The 21,770-nt window shown below is 42.1% G+C and overlaps 2 protein-coding genes across 2 annotated transcripts in view; one reads left to right on the top strand and one right to left on the bottom strand.

The window, feature by feature from the left end:
* The window catches only part of LOC132816716 (ankyrin repeat domain-containing protein 42-like), a 46,506-nt gene extending 40,025 nt beyond the window's left edge, over positions 1 to 6,481 (top strand). The window contains exon 12 of the mRNA XM_060826607.1: positions 6,290 to 6,481. Within this exon, the coding sequence (XP_060682590.1) occupies positions 6,290 to 6,475 (186 nt within the window). The 3' untranslated portion in view covers positions 6,476 to 6,481. The remainder of the gene's footprint in view (positions 1 to 6,289) is intronic.
* A 7,586-nt stretch (positions 6,482 to 14,067) lies between these two features.
* The window catches only part of ccdc90b (coiled-coil domain containing 90B), a 41,293-nt gene continuing 33,590 nt past the window's right edge, over positions 14,068 to 21,770 (bottom strand). Inside the window, exons 5-9 of the mRNA XM_060826606.1 lie at positions 20,755 to 20,796; positions 19,822 to 19,893; positions 18,731 to 18,784; positions 14,972 to 15,086; positions 14,068 to 14,869 (exon numbers count right to left, since the gene is read on the bottom strand). Of these exons, the coding sequence (XP_060682589.1) occupies positions 14,811 to 14,869; positions 14,972 to 15,086; positions 18,731 to 18,784; positions 19,822 to 19,893; positions 20,755 to 20,796 (342 nt within the window). The 3' untranslated portion in view covers positions 14,068 to 14,810. The remainder of the gene's footprint in view (positions 14,870 to 14,971; positions 15,087 to 18,730; positions 18,785 to 19,821; positions 19,894 to 20,754; positions 20,797 to 21,770) is intronic.

Below are 21,770 nucleotides of genomic sequence, written 5' to 3'. Positions count from 1 at the left end.
CCGGGAGTGGAGGTTGGGTTGGTGGGGGGTGTGGACCTGACGAGGGAGTCACGAAGGGAGTGGTCTTTGCGGAACGCTGATAGGGGAGGGGAGGGAAATATATCTCTGGTGGTGGGGTCCGTTTGGAGGTGGCGGAAATGATGGCGGATGATACGTTGTATACGGAGGTTGGTGGGGTGGTAGGTGAGAACCAGTTGGGTTCTGTCCTGGTGGCGGTTGGAGGGGTGGGGCTCAAGGGCGGAGGAGCGGGAAGTGGAGGAGATGCGGTGGAGGGCATCGTCGATCGCGTCTGGGGGGAATCTGCGGTCTTTGAAGAAGGAGGCCATCTGGGCTGTACGGTATTGGAACTGGTCCTCCTGGGAGCAGATGCGATGGAGACGAAGGAATTGGGAATATGGGATGGCGTTTTTACAGGGGGCAGGGTGGGAGGTGGTGTAGTCCAGGTAGTTGTGGGAGTCAGTCGGTTTATAGTAGATGTCTGTGTTGATTCGGTCGCCCGAGATAGAAATGGAAAGGTCTAGGAAGGGGAGGGAGGAGTCTGAGACAGTCCAGGTGAATTTCAGGTCGGGATGGAAGGTGTTAGTAAAGTTGATGAACTGTTCAACCTCCTCGTGGGAGCACGAGGCAGTGCCGATACAGTCATCGATGTAGCGGAGGAAAAGGTGGGGGTTGGTGCCAGTGTAGTTGCAGAAGATGGACTGTTCCACATATCCTACAAAGAGACAGGCATAGCTGGGGCCCATGCGGGTGCCCATGGCAACTCCTTTAGTTTGGAGGAAGTGGGAGGATTGGAAAGAGAAGTTGTTCAAGGTGAGGACCAGTTCAGTCAGTCGAAGGAGGGTGTCAGTGGAAGGGTACTGGTTGGTACGGCAGGAAAGGAAGAAGTGGAGGGCTTTGAGTCCTTCGTGATGGGGGATGGAGGCGTACAGGGACTGGATGTCCATCGTGAAGATAAGGCGTTGGGGACAACCTGTACCTACAACAAATCCGAAGCCTCCAGCAACAGACCTCCCTCCGGATCCTCTGCTCCACCCTTGCAGCCATGCGTCGCTACCTACACTCCCTGCAATCAGCCCTACCCCAGCTCAGGACAACACTCTCACAGACCTGCAAAGGACTTCTAGTGTTCTTCATCCACAGAAGAATCCATACACTAAACAAACAGTTCTTCCTAGCCATATCAAAAATTAAAGGCAGTAAGTACCGAAAACTTTCATGTACTTACCCCCCACACTCGTGGATCCTCAACTGTTCCAGAATCTTCCATCGGCCTCTGCAATCTGTTGGACGCCATTACACACGCGGCCGCTACAGCGCCCGCGGCACCAACGGCCGCCAACGACCGTGACGTCACTTCCGCCCCCACCGACCTCGCAGCCTCCGCGATCGCCGTCCAGACAACCGCTTCCACGATCGCCAGAAAGATCACCGACGGATTCTCGACCCCCACGGCTATCGAGAATGACAACGTTTCTTTCGTCGCCACAGCCATTTCCGCCCCTTCGGTTGCCGTCGCCGCAGCCACTTCCGCTCCCAGTGACATCACTAACCTGCACAACCACAACGCCGCATGTCTCCGCCCTCATGTCGACTTCCGTCACCACGCGTAACCCCGCCCCCACGCCGACTTCTGTCACCACGCGTAACCCCGCCCCCACACCGAGCTTCGTCACCACGTCTAACCCCGCCCCTACGTCGATCTCCATCCCCGCCCCTGCCCCTAACCCCGCCCCCACTCCCAGCTCCAGTCCCACACCAGGTCCTAGCACCCAACCTTGCCGAATCTTCACCATCCCTCCAGACCTCCTCCTCTCTGAGGATGAAAGATCAGTCCTCAGCAGAGGCCTCACCTTCATTCCCCTACGCCCTCGGATTAATGAGTTCAACACGCGGCAAGATATTGAACACTTCTTCTGCCGCCTTCGCCTCCGTGCCTACTTTTTCAACCAAGACTCCCGCCCACCCTCTGATGACCCTTTCTCCCGCCTCCAACACACCCCATCCACCTGGATGCTCCGTGCTGGCCTCTTACCCGCGACATTAACGGACTCAATCTGTCCACCCCTCTCACCCACTCCAACCTCTCACCCTCAGAACGTGCAGCCCTCCACTCCCTCCGCTCCAACCCCAACCTCACCATCAAACCAGCAGACAAGGGAGGCGCGGTAGTAGTTTGGCGCACCAACCTTTATACCGCTGAGGCCAAATGCCAGCTCGTGGACGCCTCTTCCTATTGCCCCCTTGACCATGACCCCACCTCCCACCACCAAACCATCATCTCCCAGACCATCCATAACCTCATCACCTCAGGGGATCTCCCCTCCACCGCCTCCAACCTCATGGTCCCACAACCCCGCACCGCCCGTTTCTACCTCCTGCCCAAAATCCACAAACCTGACTGCCCCGGCCGATGCATTGTCTCAGCCTGCTCCTGCCCCACCGAACTCATCTCTACATACCTCGATACGGTTCTGTCTCCCTCAGTCCAAGAACTCCCCACCTACGTTCGGGACACCACCCACGTCCTCCACCTCCTCCATGATTTTCGTTTCCCCGGTCCCCAACGCCTTATCTTCACGATGGACATCCAGTCCCTGTACACCTCCATCCCCCATCACGAAGGACTCAAAGCCCTCCGCTTCTTCCTTTCCCGCCATACCAAGCAGTACCCCTCCACTGACACGCTCCTACGACTGACTGAACTGGTCCTCACCCTGAACAACTTCTCTTTCCAATCCTCCCACTTCTTCCAAACTAAAGGAGTTGCCATGGGCACCCACATGGGCCCCAGCTATGCCTGTCTCTTTGTAGGATATGTGGAACAGTCCATCTTCTGCAACTACACTGGCACCAACCCCCACCTTTTCCTCCGCTACATCGATGACTGTATCGGCACTGCCTCGTGCTCCCACGAGGAGGTTGAACAGTTCATCAACTTTACTAACACCTTCCATCCCGACCTCAACTTCACCTGGACTGTCTCAGACTCCTCCCTCCCCTTCCTAGACCTTTCCATTTCTATCTCGGGCGACCGAATCAACACAGACATCTACTATAAACCGACTGACTCCCACAGCTACCTGGACTACACCACCTCCCACCCTGCCCCCTGTAAAAACGCCATCCCATATTCCCAATTCCTTCGTCTCCGCCGCATCTGCTCCCAGGAGGACCAGTTCCAATACCGTACAGCCCAGATGGCCTCCTTCTTCAAGGACCGCAGATTCCCCCCAGACGTGATCGACGATGTCCCCCACCGCATCTCCTCCACTTCCCGCTCCTCCGCCCTTGAGCCTCACCCCTCCAACCGCCACCAGGACAGAACCCCACTGGTTCTCACCTACCACCCCACCAACCTCCGTATACAACGTATCATCCGCCATCATTTCCGCCACCCCCAAACGGACCCCACCACCAGGGATATATTTCCCTCCCCTCCCCTATCAGCGTTCCGCAAAGACCACTCCCTTCGTGACTCCCTCGTCAGGTCCACACCCCCCACCAACCCAACCTCCACTCCCGGCACCTTCCCCTGCAACCGCAGGAAATGCAAAATTTGCGCCCACACCTCCTCCCTTACTTCTCTCCAAGGCCCCAAGGGATCCTTCCATATCCGCCACAAATTCACCTGCACCTCCACACACATCATCTATTGCATCCGCTGCACCTGACGTGGCCTCCTCTATATTGGGGAGACGGGCCGCCTACTTGCGGAACGCTTCACGGAACACCTCTGGGACGCCCGGACCAACCAACCCAACCACCCCTTGGCTCAACACTTTAACTCTCCCTCCCACTCCACCAAGGACATGCAGGTCCTTGGACTCCTCCATCGCCAGAACATAACAACACGATGGTTGGAGGAAGAGCGCCTCATCTTCCTCCTGGGAACCCTCCAACCACAAGGGATGAACTCCGATTTCTCCAGTTTCCTCATTTCTCCTCCCCCCACCTTATGTCAGTCGATTCCCTCGAACTCAGCACCACCCTCCTAACCTGCAATTTTCTTCCTGACCTCTCCGCCCCCATCCCACTCCGGCCTATCACCCTCACCTTGACCTCCTTCCACCTATCACATCTCCATCGCCCCCCCCCCCCCCCCCCCCCCCCCAAGTCCCTCCTCCCTACCTTTTATCTTAGCCTGCTGGACACACTTTCCTCATTCCCGATGAAGGGCTTGTGCCCGAAACATCGAATTTCCTGTTCCTTGGATGCTGCCTGACCTGCTGCGCTTTAACCAGCAACACATTTTCAGCTCTGATCTCCAGCATCTGCAGACCTCACTTTTTACTACGAAAAGAAGGAAAGGCCAAGGGAATGTTAAAGAGCAATGGTGATAATTAATGTAAGGGTTAATACGCAGGATCTTGTTCTTTGCAGACAAAACACACACAAGCATAGACAGTACTGTGTATATTTTAGACACAGCATCTGTTTCATCTCAGCAAAATAAATGAGAGCCATTCTCTGGTCAAGACATTGCCCTGAGGAATTAGCAAATCAAAGACAACCTGCTTTGTTTAAAATTTAAAAGAAAGCCTGTCAGTTAGCTGTTAGTCATCAACTAATTGGTGCATTGTTCATGGCTATGCCTCCACTAATTAGATTCCATTTATCAACCAATCATTACTCCCCCCCTCCAACAATGCAAGTGTTGTTACTATTCTTGTGAATTAGGAGAAAATGAGGACTGCAGATGCTGGAGAGTCAGAGTCGTAAAGTGTGGTGCTGAAAAAGGACAGCAGGTCAGGCAGCATCGGAGGAGCAGGAGAGTAGATGTTTCGGGCCTGACTTGCTGTGCTTTTTCAGTGCCACACAATTCTTGTGAATTGTCTGCAAAGCAGAAGATGAAAAGCAGCAACAAAATGTGTTTTTCTCAACAGTATTCATGGTTTGGTTGTTAGAGATCAGTCACCTCAGTCACAGGACCTCACTGCAGAAGTTCCTCAACGTAGTGTCCCAGGTCCAAACATCTTCTGCTGCTCCATCATGAGGTCAGAATTGGGTTGTTCACTGATGATTGTACAATGTTCAGCATCATTTAGGTAATGAAACAAAAACCTGGACAATAACCAGGCTTAGACTCGTGCTACACAAGTGCAAGGCAATGGCCATCTTGTCCAAGAGAGAATTTAACCATCATTGTTTGATATTCAATAGCATTACCATTACTGAATTTTTCACTGCCAAAAGTTATCATTGGAAGTTATGATTGACCAGAAACTGAACTGGACTTGCCACATAAATACTATGAATACAAGAGCTGAGGCGGGGAATTCTGAAGGGAGTAACTCACCCCCTGCTTCCCTTAGGTTTGTTCATTACCTCTACAAGTCAAGATTATGATGGAAAATATTTCATTTGCTTAGCAACTCCAACGACACTCATAAAACTGAACACCATTCACCAATACACAGTGACAGCAGTTGTGTATCATTTATAAGATGCATTGCAGTAACTAGAGATGGGCAATAACTGCATGACTAGCCAGTTTTGCTTGTATTCTGTGAACAAATAAAAAAAAAAGTCCACATTGAATTCAAAACTTTAACTGTTTCTCTCTTCACAGGATGCAGCCATACCAGCTGCGTTTTTCTACTACTTTGTATTTTTACATTAGCAATTTATCTTGTTTGATCCCATGAAGCTTTTGGGATGTAATGAGGTTTAGAGTCTATGTTGAGGACTCCCAGGGCCATACTAGCCAACTGTATATCTTTTAGCCACTAGCTCTGATCAATCGACCTTTGTGATTGGGGAGGATATGCCAGGGATACTGAAGGAGGTTCTGAGGTGTTGTTTAGTAAGTGTTCTCTGTGAGATGATTGTCAGGTTAAGCCTTGAGTAATTCATGGGAAATTTCTACCAAACTAGGCAGCAGTTCCTAAATTTGACTGAATTGACTGGATTTGGTCGTCCTGAGTTCCACAGTGATTGCTTTGTTAAAATGTACTGGTAGGCCACCTTAGGATGTATTAAGAGACAAGCACATGTCAGTATCTAGATTGGTTTGGTGTGGCATGGTTCCTCACTTGTAGGGCACTAATTGCTTGTTTTAAGTAACCTTGGTATTTTGATGGTCTTTTTCCCTGACACTAACCCATAGTGTACTAGATTTTATGCTGTACAGCACTTAATTATGTAATGACTTTACACTTGTACTGATGCACACCACTGTTCTTGCAAAGACAGATGATGCTTGCTAGAGCAGAATAGTCCTTTTTTAATTTTCCTAAAATCATTACTTTTCCCAGAAAAGTTTAGACATTTTTCTCTTTGTCTTACACAGGAAGAAACTTTGGAAGAGCCTGTTAAAGGGAAAAGAAAAGGAAAAAAGAAACCGGTGACCAATTCTGGAGGTGTGTTTGTGCGACGTGTTCCTTTGACAAGAACAGTGACAAACCCAGACCACTCTGATATTCCAGGATCCTTTGCCATAGGCACATTTAAATCTGTAATCCAATCTAGACCATAACCTTACCTGCACATATATTGCTCTCATATTGTCTCTAATTATAGAAAAACTGACTGCTGTCATTGTACTATTTCATAATATGGGTGCAAATTTTGGAAGTAATTCTATTGCTGGTTGAAAATATTCCTTTCCTGATTTTTTTTCTTATATGTATATCTTTGGTATTTGTTCCATTTTTAAATCAACAATTTTACACTGATTGATTAGACAATTTGACTCAAATGTTTTGTTCAGTCAGACTCCCTTGAGAGCTCCTTATAAAAATGGGGTTTGGGGCTTGATTCTGGGATTTCCATCCACTTTTCCTGAAATATTAGTTGCTGCAGGTTAAAGTATAGGTAGCTCTTCCACCCTTGCAGGTTCCTTTGGGGAATAAACAGTTTAAATATTTCTGCATTTTGTTGTGCAAGTATTCGTGATTTATGGCACCTCCAGAGTCATTCATCGTGAGGAATCCCCTGTCCTGTGTGAGAAGCCAAAAATAATTATCCAGTTACTCCTGTAATTTTGTTGTTGTTAGGCTGTAAAATGCATAAAATAAATTGTTCAGTTTCAATAGTTAGATGCTATGTGCAAGATAGGTAAAAACAAGGACTGCAGATGCTGGAAACCAAATTTTGGATTTGAGTGGTGCTGGAAAAGCACAGCAGTTCAGGCAGCATCCGAGGACCAGGAAAATCGACGTTCCGGGCAAAAGCCCTTCATCAGATATTCCTGATGAAGGGCTTTTGCCCGAGATGTCGATTTTCCTGCTCATCAGATGCTGCCTGAACTGCCGTGCTTTTCTAGCACCACTCTAATCCAGAGCTATATGCAAGATAGGTGTTTTTGAGGAAAGAAAAAGTACTGAAGAAACTCAGGAAGTCTGGCATCATCCATGGAGAGAGAAACAGTTAAAGTTTCAAATTCGATGTGGCTCTTTTTAAAATTGACTAGAAACATTGAACGCTTTCTCCCTACACAGATCCTGCTAGACCTGCTGAGTTTCTCTAGCACTTTGTTTTTAATTTCAGTTTGCCAGCTTTTGCAATATTTTGCTTTTATTTGAATACTGTTGAGGCATTTTTTTGGAGCAGCACATTCTGGAAGAAACCAGGAAGCAAGTTATACTGGACCTGGAATTGTGCAACCTCAAAATTGTCTGAACAGAGAGCAGCTAGTTGGGAAAGTGAAATCATGTTCAACCAATTTATTGTCAGTCTTCAAGGAGAACATTCATGCATTGGTAGTGTCCTGACCTCTGAGTCAACAGACCTGGGTTCAATGTGCAATGACATCTCTGAACAGGTTGATTAGAAAATATGAAGGAGTAACATTTGCATGCTGTTAGTATCCTTATCTCTGAGCTGGGCAACCTGGTTTGAAGACCTATCTGCTTCAAGGATGCGTGATAACATTTCTGAACAGGTTGTTTAAAAGAACATCCATACAAAAAGTGAATGTGCAAAGTAGCAATTCATAGTGTAAGTGGTAAAATGTTTGCATGGGTAAGAGATTGGCTGTTTGGCAGAAAACTGAATGTTTTTTGATTAGCAGAATGTGACAAGTGAAGTCCTTCAGAAGATTGTACTGAAGTTCTGACCTTTTACTGTTCATATCATCAACTCAGTTGAGGGTGTCAATGGAATAAGGAAAATTTAGACCGATAGGTTGAGTGAGTGGGCAAACATCTGGCAGGTGGAGTATAATGTGTGGAAATGTGAAGTTATGCACATTCATAGGAACAATAAAAAAGCAGAGTATTTGATGTATTCCGCTGCAAGAGTTCCAAACATGTTATGTTTTTTACACAGAGTGGTAGGAGTCTAGAAGGCACTGCCAAGTGTGGTGGTGGAGGCAATTACAATAGGGGTGTTTAAGGAGCTTTTAGATAAACGCATGAATATGCAAGGAAAGGAGGGATATGGACCAAGGTCAAGTGAAAGGGATTATTTTAGTTTGGCGTCATGTTTGGCACAGCACCTGTGCTAACTTCACTGCTCTGTGTCCTATGTTCTATGCAGCATATACTTGAGAAGGGCAATGAAATTCTAGCCTTTGTTACAAGAGGATTTGAACATAAATGTAAGGATGTTATGCTTCAGTAATACAGGGAATTATTGAGACTATATCTTTTAGCTGCAGTTTTCATCTCCCTATTTAATGGTGTGACAATATTAGAGGTGGTTCAGAGGAAGTTTACTGGATTGATACCTGGAATCAGCAAGTTGTTACATGATGGTAAGTTGGAGATGCTGAGCTTGTTTGCATTGGAGTTTAGAAGAGTGATAGTGACTTGATTGAAGTGTATAAGATCCTGAATGCATTGACCAGCTGGAAAGGATGTTTCGTCTCCTGGGTGCGTGCAGAATGAGGGGACACCATTCAAAAATTAAGAGTCGTCCTTTTAGGACAGAAGAGAATTTTTGTTTCTGTGAGTGTTGTGTGACTTTGAAACTCTGTACCTTGGAAGACACAAGAGATGGTGTCATTTCATTTTTTTGGGAGGAGATTTATAAACTCTTGTTAGACTAGGGAATCTAAGATTATTGGAGGTAACTGGGAACGGGGAATTTGAAACACAAATAGATCAGCTTTGATTTTTAAAAAATTCATTCAAGGGATGTAAACATTCAAATCAGGATGCTGAGTGGTTCAGAGGGGAATTTGCAGCTGGTGGTGCTCCCATACATTTTGGTCTTCTACATAGTAGTGGTACAGGCTTGAAAAGTGTTGCCTAAGGAGCTTTGGTGAAACTCTGCAGTGCATCTTATAGGTGGTACACATTGCAGCTAATGAGCATTGGTCTAAAAGGCTGCTTTGTCCTGGATGGTATCAAGCTTCTTGATTGTTGTTGGATCTGCACGCATCCAGGCAAATAGAGACTTTCCATCACACACCTGACTTGTACAGGCTTTGGAGAATCCGAAAGTATGTTACTCGCTGTAGACTCCGAGCATCTGACCTGTTGTTGTAACCACAGTATTTTTTTATTACAGGTCTAGTTCAGTTTCTGGTCAATAGTAACCCCCAGCATATTGAGAACATGGGATTCAGTGATGGTAATGTCATTGAATGTTTGATTAGATTACTTAAGTGTGGAAACAGGCCCTTCGGCCCAACAAGTCCACACCGACCTTCCAAAGAGTAACCCACTCAAACCATTTCCCTCTGATTAATGCACACTGTGGGAGGAAACCGGAGCACCCGGAAGAAACCCCCATGCAGACACAGGGAGAATGTGCAAACTTCACACAGTCGCCTGAGGCTGGAATCGAACCTGGGTCCTTGGCGCTGTGAGGTAACAGTACTAATCACTGAGCCACTATGCTGTCCCCTTGTTGAGGGGCGATGGTTAGATTCTCCCCAGTATGTATGGCTCTGATGATTGATTGAATTGTAGTGCAGGCTCAAGGGGCTATATGTTCTATATCTGCTCTTAATTCATATGTTCATATGCTAATATACATTTTATTGACTGAGCTCTGCCCACAGTGGATACTGTGTGGGTGCCTATGGAGGATGCCTTGGTTTAAGAAGGATCATGGTACGCTGAAGGGTCAAAGAAGGGGGAATGGGTGATCAGAATTTATGAAGGAGCAAATGTAGGTATGTAGTGTGGATACAGGTATATGGATTTGAGGCATCGTCGTTCACCTTTAAGATTAGACCAAAGTCCAAATGAACAATGGCAGGAATTTCCAGCCACCTCATCTGCTTCCTGTTCCCACTTCTGGTCTGTCGCTGGAAAAGCAAGCGCAACAGTACCCAGTCGACCTCCCATGAATGAAGGTAAAATGGGTGTGACCTCTTTAAAAGAAGACATGTCCTAGCCAGGAAGTTTATCAACCCAACCTTCCTTCTTCCACCATAAAAATCCAGACCAATGTTTATATTTGAGAGTTTGGAACACAATCAAAGTACTTCTACAGCAGGTCACTTGCACTCATAATGTAAATCAAATATGCTTAGAAATCTATTTTGAATGTGTTATTAACTTAGATGCAGAATTATTTAACTGTCATAACTTGGTATTGATATTTTCATAAATATTAATATTTGCAAATATGATGAAAGACATTTTTATTTATATTTTGAAAATAATTAAATTTCTGTGTAACATGCCATGTTGCTTGTAAAGCTTTAGCAATGCTGTTTTGAGTTCTGATGGTGTGAAGACTTGATTTTTCTAATTCTAGTTTGCTGGCCTTTAGTGGAGGGCCTGCGTCAAGAAGGATGAGTAGAACGCAGGAAGGAGAACAAAAGACAAAGAGGATGAATGGTCATGGGTAGATGTGAGGAGAAATGGAGAAGGGAAGAAAAGTGAAGCAGCGAAAGAAGTTGCAAAGGGGAGAGTATGCGAGAGAACAAAAGGGGCATAGGGAGGGAAGGGAATATTGATGCAACGCAATTTTTAAATTGAAAAACATTTTGAGCACAGGTGTCTTACGGGTCAATGGGCGAGCTGGTGTGTTGACTATCACTGCAGCTAATATTCAAATACAAGCAACTAGCTGATAGCCAGGAGAAAAACAGCAGCTGCAAAGGTTGTAAAGGTGGGCTCACAGTGAATGCTACATGGAAAGGACAGATAGCAATTATTATGATAGTGCAGAAGCAAAGTTAATGTAATATTTCCTCCTTTTCTTTCATTATAAATTCACCTTTACCAGAAGAATGTACCATTGAAGTCTCAGAAACATGGAATGCTTCACAATGCCACCTGATGCATGCAATTTGACAACAGTGCTTGATATTTTTATTGTGTTTCTTTGTCAATTGACATCTGTGATGCTGACAGCAAGTTACGCTTGAAACACTGTTTTAGGGATTGCATTTCAGATTATAATTTGCTGTGTAAAAAAGAAAAATCATGCCTCCCTCCTCACATTTTTGCAATACTTTCAAATTTTCTCTATCAGAACTTTCATAATTTTGAACATTTCTATTAAAATTACCCATTAACTTCCTCTGTTCCAATGAGAATAATCTCAACTTCTTCAATCTTTCCAGGCAACTGCAGTCTTTTGTTCCAGGTGATATTGTAAAGTTCAGCACACACCCCAACAGCCAGACATCCATCCTAACGTGAAAATACTGAGCAAAGCCTTTCTTGAAATATGGCTAGGGTTCAGTTATTGGTTTGGAAGTGGCAATCAGTCTGGGAGGGGTCTGTCAGCAGTTCTATGTAAGGGACAGTATCAGAGAATGGAAAGTGAAAGGTGTGAAAAGGGAATTTTTGTGCAATAATTATTCTATCATTCAGGTGAAAAGCTGAAAATTTTTACTGGAATGAATAGTGTTGAACAGACTTGTTGGGTGGCTTAAGACAGAGTGAAATAAAATGTTGTGAAATGTTAAAATCAAGACTTAAATATTTAAGAAAGAATTGGCTGGTTCAGTAGTACATTGATACAGAGACACCTGGTGGACAGGAAAGCATTACTAATGTTTCTCAAAATTTTAAACACAGAAAATCCCATTATTGTAACACTTAGAGTATACACAGAAACAAGCCATTTGGTCCATGGACCAACAAAGTACATTGAAAACCCATGTCAACTGATTTCATATTTGTCCATAACTGTCGTGTTTGTGCTAATCTGGGGAGGTATTGGCCTAGTGGTACTATCGCTAGACTATTCACCCAGAAACTCAACTAATGTTCAAGGGAATGCAGATTCAAATCACACCATGGCGGACGGTAGAATTTGAGTGGTCTATTGACAACTATGAGACCATTGTCAATTGTCAGAAAAATCTAATTCCCTAGAATCCTTGAGGGAAAAAAATCTGTCATCCTTAATAAAAACTGAAAGAACTGTGGATGCTGGAAATCAGAAACAAAAACAAATTGTTGGAAAAGCTCAAGTAGGTCTGGTAGCATCTCTGGAGAGAAATCAGAGCTGATATTTCAGTCTGAGCCCTGAGGAAGGGACACTGGACCAGAAATGTTAACTCTGATTTCTCTCCCCAGATCTCCCAGGCCTGCTGAACTTTTCCAGCAATTTGTTTTTGAATTGGTCATCCCCTCCTGGTTTAGTATACATGTAACTCCAGCCCACGGTCCTGTGGTTGACTCTTAACTGTTCCCTGGGCAATTAGAGTCGAGCAATAAATGCTAGCCTAGCCAGTGAAGCCCTCATCTTGTGAATGAATAAAAAAAATCAAATGGATATATGTTGTGAAGGGAGTTGCAAGGGTTTTAGAAATATTTTATTGGTGGGGACGGGATTTGGTTTTGCATGAATAGGGTTGGTTGAGGATGAATGCCTAAATGCCACTGGAATAAATGTAAAACTAATCTTTAAACATGTTTTGGAATTTGGTTCTGGCAATGATGTCCATCTTCCCAGACTGAATAAAGAGTTGCATCAGAAAGCAAGAATGACTCAACTAGAAAATCCTTGGCACAATTTAGGTGTCTTTACATTTCCTATGACTGCACAAGGAAAGAAGATCAAATCTCAATTTTACAGGGAAAATATAGTTAGAGGGTAGAGAATAATTAATCAGGCTCTGCAGCATAATCCAAACTCTGATTTAAAATCTTAAATTTGCCTTAACTTTGTATTGCTGTTTTCAAAATGTCCACATCTATACCTGGATCTAGTTATCTATATTGGACCAAATAATAAACAATGCATAAAATAAAGTGGTCTAAATATAGTGAACAGTAAATATACTGATCATTGTTGCCTTGGCTATGATTATGTAGTGCTTAAATAGGAGCCAAATACTTTCTTTCACTGATCATATTTTGATCTACATCTTTACATGATTGTACAAGTGACATTTTAACAATTGAAAATAAATTCTTGTTACTGAAGTAGCAAATGCTGCCGATAAATAAAGTGCAAACGTGGTCATCAGCTTTAAAGCAATGACCAAATTCCCTTTAAGGGATTCCGTATGATGACTGATTGTAGTTTGCATCACATACAAAGTACAAATCAACTTCACTCCATGCATACTACAGCAAGCAGATATTTTCCTTGTTCACTTCCCACAATGATGCATATGTGGAAATCAATAATTTTGTGACAATCTACACACCTGCAAATGCACATCTAAATTCAAAGTCATATTTGTACTTGAGTGACATAGATGGTTGGTCTGTGCATTCAGAGCTATTTTAAAAAAAACTTTATCTATAGAAACAAATTAGAGCTGTTGCTCACTTTTTTCTGTTTGTTTTTACAGTAAATGTGTATGAAAAGAACATGAAAATGGTGTGGAGGTCTGATTGTGAGAAAAGGGGACCGATGAGATTACAGAGAGATCATGTAGGGCAGAAGCTGGTGTTGAATTAACCTGAGCTATCTTTCTCATATCTGAGTCCGAGTCCATCACACAGGGAATTGGGAGAAGACCAACGGGGCAGTAGTCGCTTTCAGATTTGCTTGTGCAAGATCCTTAAACAGATTGTACACACTACACATATAGATGGGAATTGATGCTAAAATGACAGCTTTCTTTAATTTTTACGAATATATAATACAAATATTCCTTTTTAAAAAGGAATATTTATTATATATTCGTAAAAATTAAAGAAAGCTGTCATTTTAGCATCAATTCCTTTTTAAAAAGGAATATTATCTTTGTGACAACGTTCTCATCATGTGATAATTCAAAATTGACTTTACTTAGTGATTTTCTTTATACCAGGTAACTTTTAGAAATTGTTATTAATTGTTTATCCTTTAAATTTTCCAGAGAATAAATGGTTTAATTGCTACAATTGTTCAGCACAAACAGTAACAGGAATATGTGGATGAAATAGTGCTTAATGACAAAATAGTTGGCTATCTAGTTCCTCATATCACTTTACATAATTACCTGGACACTTGCCACATTCATCAATTCCAAATTTCATCAATTTAAATCAATATTGCAAGTAAAAAAATAGTTCTGTTCAAGATTACATTATTTGCTGAACAACCAAGCAACAGCATTCAGCATAACAAACTCAGCTGGACAACACAAGAGGCCAGAAACATAGCCTGAAAGCAGCACCAAATGCTGAATATCACAACACATCCCATGTGCATAAAGAAGCTGTTGAAGGTCAGTTTTGCACCATGATCCCACTCTCACCAGCAATGGGCTAAGAACAGCCAAAGTCAGTTTGTATGAGAATGTTACAACAAATAAATAGAATTGTGTCTCAACTCACTATCCAGGTTTTGGAATCATTTGTAAACACAATTAACATTAAATGGAACATAAGTGACTTTCCTAAAAACATAGATCAACAATCATTCTTTCAAGAAAAATCCCAATTTTTTTATGGAATTATCTTCACGATAGTTAAGTTCCACTAAGTTGCTTGTTGCTGAAGATCATCTTTCATTTGCTATTTTTGCCACAATCGATAAAATCCTAAGGCTATTGCTAGGCAACTGAACACCGATGCTGTAGAACGATAAAGCAGAAAATAGAATTAGATAAATGCTGACTTTTCTAAAACGCTGAACTTGTTTCTCAAGTTTAATGACCCCACTTTCACAATCTTACCTGCAAGATACCTCATTGTTTCTAGTTTAAGTGATTCCAACATGGTCTTAAGTGAAGCCACATCGGTGTCAATTTTTTTGTTTGTTTCGGTGATGGCACGGTCTGTGTCTGAGTTCTGAAAAGGTGAACAAAAATCACATCAATCTGCAAGGAACAGTTATATTGCATTTAGAGGATGTTGTATTTATGTGCCCAAGAGATAGGTAATAGTAGACAATGGTAGACCACTAAGATAGACTAGTGAGTCATTAGCTTATTGTGGTTGATGGGATCTTGATGTGTTAGCATTTGCTGATAGGTTTTGCAACTTTGGTTATGTTTCAAAACTTTATTAACAGTAAAATAATTTCAGGTCTGATGTTGTGAAAGGGGAGTTGTGAATGCAACTCCTTTTATCATTGACATTTTCAGGTGGTTCTACTTTTGCTGACACTGTACTTGCAGAAAAAAAATTGCAGAATTCCTCAGAGTCGGGAGAAGGAATTATTTAATGTTAGGTGGGAATTAGGGCTTACATAGGGAAGGGGAGACTGTGAACAGAGTTGGTGTGGGGACTAACATTTTCTGCAGATGTACTAGCAGCAGCAGCCAAACTCTGAATAGAGGAGGTACTGAGAAAGAAGGAACATGTAATAGCTGTCTGTGAAACCGAGAAGCAATTTGTTTTCCTCAGATGATTGTTAGCTTATGACATTTTCCTCCCTTGATGTAGTGGAAGTGGCATATTTTAAATTTATTCAGGGCTGAGTTAGATTGATAACAAGGGAGTTCAGGGTTATGGGACCAAATAGAAAAGTGGAGATGAGAGTACAACAAGTTTAGCCACACTCTTAAAGGTATAGCAGGCTGAAAGGCACGGATTTGGATTCTCAGCATTGGTGTAGACTTGGACTCTGTGGATGTGGCGAGGCATCCTCTTACCTTGATGTCATGGTCTCTTGGCCGGGTGTGGCCTCATCTTGGACTTCCGACCAGGCCTGGCATTGATGAGAAGCTAGATGCCAGTGTGGACTGGATTGGAAGGACTGTTATTCTGAGCTTTTTATTTCTCTGATCTATAATGCTGGACTTTATATTTCTTTAGTTTTCTAATTTTGTTTTCCCTAGGAACTTGTACCGAAGAATCTGTACCTGGGTATCTTCTATTTAAGATGGCACTAGAGGTGGCAGCTTGTAAACTTTTCACTGTACTCATTTTAATATATGTGACAATAAAGCTTATTTTATTCAATTCAATTCAATTGAAAGGCCAAATGGTGGACTCCTGATCCAAAGTTCTGTTGTTCTATAAATGTGGGCATGTGATGAAAGGGTGTTTCACTGGTAATAGGAATACATAGAGACTGAGTATTTTTACTGGAAGGATCTTAAATGGAGTGATGGTATTTCTAATATAAAGATACAGGTAAAGACTAGATCATTTAAATTGGAATGCCGTAGGTTAAACATTTAAAAAGAAGAAGGAATATAAAAAGCAGAAGAAATTGACATTACAACCACTTAGGACTAAATGGCCTTCTCTGATTTTGCTATTTCTATCGTATGAAAACTATGTGCTGGAGCCCAAGATACGATTAGAAGTCCTGTGATCAGCTCATCATGTGGTCAGACCTCCAGGAAAGCCTTTAATCAAAATTAGCAATCCTCTTCCTAACAAATGAACTATCACTCTCTCCTCCTCTTGCTGCTCTTTCAGACTGGTCATTAGATTTCATGAATTAAAATAATTACTTTCACATAAGTCATAATTTTAATGTACTTCTATATCATATGAGTAGCCACTTGAGTCAACATTTAAAAACATTGGAACATTGCACTTATGTTCTTTTAGCAAATGTTGCTGAGAATTAAGATATTGCAGATCATCAGAATCTGGTCATCAAGCTCCAGAAAATATTTAAGGTCTTCTCCTACCACAAGATAAACAGCATGTCTAGGACCTTAGTCCAGCTGAATAAGATAGTTTTCACTTGGCACCTACAGCAATTTAAAATTGTCTCTAGAATTAGGGACCAAATTACTTTCACATATGTGCTGTTGTTATTTTCCTGTGGTGGTTTACATCGATAGAGATGGCATCATATGTTTAAAAAACAAAGAACTTAGGATGCTGGAAATCTGAAACAAGCACAGAAACGGCTGGAGGTCTGGCAGCATCTATGGAGAGAAAGCAGAGTCAATGTTTCAGGTCCAGTGAAGAGAAGCACAGTTGCTCAGTGGTTAGCACTGCTGTCTCATAGCACTGGGGACCCGGGTTCAACTCCAACCTTGGGTGACTGTCTGTGTGGAGTTTTGCACATCCTCCCTATGCCTGTGTAGGTTTCCTTGGCTAGGTGGATTAGCCTTGGGAAATGCGGGGTCACAGCGATAGGGTGTGGGTCAGTCTAAGTGGTACAGACTTTAGAGGGTCAGTGCAGACTAGATGGGCTAAATGGCCTCTTTCTGCACTGAAGGGATTCAATGATTTGATGCCTTGAAGAAAGGTCACTGAACCTAAAACACTGACTCTGCTTTCACTCCAAAAGCAATTAAACTGAATCACTAGTCAACCTTCTGTTGTACATTTAATGGGCAATTAACATGCAGGTGCAGGAACTCCACTGGGAGAGTTAAGGTGGGATTCTGTTGAAAACATTATTTTTAAATAACCTGCTCAGACATGTCATGTTACACCTCTAGGGAAAGTGGGAATTGAACACAAAGCTTATGGTCCCGAGGTAGAGCTGCACGACTCCTAAAATTTGTTTTTCTAAAAACAATGCAAGCTGTTCAACCAGCTCGTTTGGACACGTTCTGACACACCTCCATGGCAGGTAGGGCTCAAACCCAGACCTTGCAGCCCAGGGGTAGGAGCAATACCACATTGCCACAATCATCCTAACTTTTCTTTTGTTTTAAGAAATGTGTTTGAACATGTTATAACACACTTTCTGCATAGCACCATTCCCAACAGGCCAAATCTGCAGCCATTCTAAAGTCCCACACATAGTCATTGGTGTGCTGACATGGATCACAGCAATAACTTCTGGTTCTGGAAGATTCTGACCTCTGAAGTCCATGCAGAAAAAAGGAATGTTAGAGGAAACACTGCAGCACAGATTGGATTTGAATAGAGACATTCTGGCTGTACACACTATTACTTGGCATTATAACCCTTATTATTCTGTTACCATTAAGCTAATGGTGGATCAGCACAAATTGGCTGCTAGACTATAGTAAAAAACAATTCACTGTGTCCCCCCTTGTCACAAGTTCCTACCTACTTGCGCATTAATTCGTACACCATGCTTTTCAACAAATTCTGGACTATCATGACTTTATTTTACAAATCATTCTTTGGACAGCAGTGATTTTGGTTACTGAGGAGAAGAAAAGGCCATTGAAAATGCTTCAAAAAGGTGATTTTTTTTAAAAACAATTGATTAGAAAGACTTTTTTCTGGCTAGGTTCTCCTGACTGACCTTTCTGGATTGGCTATTTCTATAATTCTTCAATAGTTTCTTGTTAGCTTTCTTATCACTTTCCTTATTTCTGTTTGGTATGTTTTGTGTTAAATCACTTCGGATTTGCAACAATTTTAATTTGTACAATGGAGTATAGCGTGATAAAAGGAAAAGTTCTGTGATTACTCCAAGTGCGAGAACATTCACACCAAATATTGCAGCATCAGCGTTATAGATTTTGAGTGATAATTCACATTTCTTTGCCAGATTCTAAAACCTGGCATATATATGAATTCATAATGTTATAAATACTTACCAATTCAGTAAATTCATTTCTAGATGTCATTAACAGCTTCTCTTGCTCTCTAAACTGATAAAAAATTAAATTATTATAGATGTGAAGTATTAATACTTGCTTAATAAAAAGATCTGTTAAACTGGTCACATTTGTTTAGATAATTCCATTATATATCAAAACATTTATTGAGGGAGCTGTTATGTATCTGAACAAGTAGATTTATTCCATTTCAAAATGTTTAGAAGGTTATTATCCCTCAAAATATTTTTCATCCCAATTATGCTTGTACAGAATATTCTGTACAATAAATGTTAAAGAGGCAGGTGACACTGGGATAGATGGTTTCAATATTAACTGTTTTATTATCATTACTTACTGAGACAATTGGTTGCATTTTTTCGTGGTAGTACAGTCGTTAGGTGGTTCCTGGGCAAATTTTTCATTTCAGTTGATGTCTGAACAGATGTATTTTTGTGATCACATTACATTATTTTAAAATTCCTTTTCTTGATCTGAAAACTTTTCAACTTCAATTAAATCTTTACTTGGTTTTTGGAATATGGTCTCTTTTTGTGTCTTAAGTGAATTTTTGATTTGTGAAACATTTTAAACTTCAAATTCAGTACCCAGACCAAAGCCCATTTTTGATTTGCTCATTGTCCACAACAGAACATTTCATCTTCCTGTTGATTCCCTTCCATCAAGGGAATTTCAAAAACGCTTTGAACTTATGACCACTGAAGACTGCTCAGGAGATGACCTCTGCCAAACATAATATTCTTTGCCATGGTTTCCTCCCATTGACGTATTTTACTGCAATTGTTCCCGGCCAATATGTTTCACACCTGCAGCTAATTGGTTCTTCTCTTCCAGTTGTTTTACCCACAGTTAGTTACCCTGCTTCCTTCTTCCCTCTGCCCAACTTCTTACTCTTGCCATCATTCAGTTCTCTCTCCACCTCCAACTTTATTGAACCTCAATATTGTAGTTTGCCCATATGCCATCTATGAAAAATGGATCAGTAAAATTTGAAGGAACTTCAAGCAAAGTTGACAGCACATAAACAGTAGAATAGCAACAGCATAACTGAAGTATCAATGATGCATTACCGTATCCATAATTCTGCTCTTCTCTAAGTTCATGTCCAGTTTTGTATCGTTTCTGATTTTCTTAACTTCATCCTGCAAAACCAAGAGTACATTCTCAGCTCAAATTAAATTTGGGGAAAGTGTTAAAGAAACAGACAAATAAAAAGAAAATATTGCAGATGATGGAAATCTAAAGCAAACACAGAGCATTCTGGAGAAGCTCAGTAGGTCTGGCAGCATCTGGAGACAGAATAACAGAGTTAATGTTTCAAGTCTGGTTTAATGGTAGTGCAGGCATGGTGTGTACTATTAGGGCTCCTGAGTCTGACTGCTCCAGATGGCTGCAACCTTTTCTCTCCTTTGTGTCTCTCTCTTTTCTTGCTTCATCTTCAAGGCCAGAGCAGGGTTGGCAGGCCGGTGGCTGCAGCGTGAATCAGAACTCTTGGTGGCAGTAGGCCTGAAGCCTGGACTTGTAGTGGTGCCTGGAAGGGCTACACCTGGCTGCAAGGACTCTCGGCAGCGGTAGGGATCAGCTTTGGCTGGGTCTCTTGGGGCACTGGTGTTGTCACTGCTGTAGCTGAAGTGGGGACCCCTTGAGGCCCAGAACACCTTACAGAAGCCGCAGAGCTGTGTTTAAAGCCCATATTGAATGGAAGATGAACTCTATTTAAGTGATTTCTTTTTAGTCTTTTTTGCAATTCAAAATGGTGCCAGATTGTGGTGACAAAACACTTTTCATTGTACTTTCCTAGATATATGTGATTATAAAAATCATTCCATCTTCTTTAGAACTTAGATGGTTTGGAATAAATGTCATATTGGACTCAAAACATTATCTCTGTTTCTCTCTCCACAGATACTGATCGACCTGTTGAGTTTCTCCAGCATTCTGTTGGTTTAAAAAAAGAGAGTGAATATTGTGATTATTCAAGACTAATCCATGTAACAACTTACCAAAAGCTGTAGTTTTAGGTGCTCCAACTCAATTTTTATTTTCTAGTAAAAGAACAGAGAACTGAGTTGAAATGAAATATACTTGTAGCATTTCAAAGTAAAAGAATTATTTAGGTATAAATAAACTATTTGTTTCATTTAAATGATATATGATTGGTGGCATGCTGATATTCGGTTAGAAAGAACAAACACACAATTAAGTCAATATTTGATCTTTTTAGTTGCTGGGAACACATTTATCAGATTAGAATAATATATTTTAACACTACTCATTCACACATTTTGTAACCAGATTAGGAAAGTGGTATTAGCTAGAGAAATGCCAGAAAAAAAAATCTGATGATGCCACAGAATATCTGACTTCCTTTTATGCAGACAATTGGTCAATGACTCATCTGATAGCACAGCTTTCCAATGTAGCACATCCTCAGACTTTCAGATTGTATAAATATTCAACTTCTGAAGTGCAACAGTAATGTTAACTGAGGGAAGTTTGGGATTTAGATTAGATTAGATTACTTACAGTGTAGGAACAGGCCCTTCGGCCCAACAAGTCCACACCGACCCTCCGAAGAGCAATCCACTCCCCTACATTTATCCCTTCACTTAACACTATGGGTAATTTAGCATGGCCAATTCAACTAACCTGCACATTTTTTGGACTGTGGGAGGAAACCGGAGCACCCGGAGGAAACCCACGCAGACATGGGGAGAATGTGCAAACTCCACACAGAGAGATGCCTGAGGTGGGAATTGGACCCAGGTCTCTGGTGCTGTGAGGCAGCAGTGCTAACCATTGTGCCGCCCAAATTTAGTACTGAACCACCTCAAATTAATTCTGAGATTTTAATCTTCAACATTAACATCCTGCTTTATATAATTAGACATCCGAGAATGTTGGGAAAACAGTCCACTGACTGGAGTTGTAATAAACACAAAAGGACATCACTGCAGGAGCTTGTCAAGAGTTCCGACCATCTTCAGCTGTGGCTCATAACAGCACAATATTCAATTCC

This window comes from Hemiscyllium ocellatum, chromosome 6, assembly GCF_020745735.1.
Source record: "Hemiscyllium ocellatum isolate sHemOce1 chromosome 6, sHemOce1.pat.X.cur, whole genome shotgun sequence".
In the NCBI taxonomy this organism is placed as follows: domain Eukaryota; kingdom Metazoa; phylum Chordata; class Chondrichthyes; order Orectolobiformes; family Hemiscylliidae; genus Hemiscyllium; species Hemiscyllium ocellatum.
Note: the sequence above shows the minus strand (reverse complement) of the source record. Positions and strands in the feature narration are given on the sequence as shown.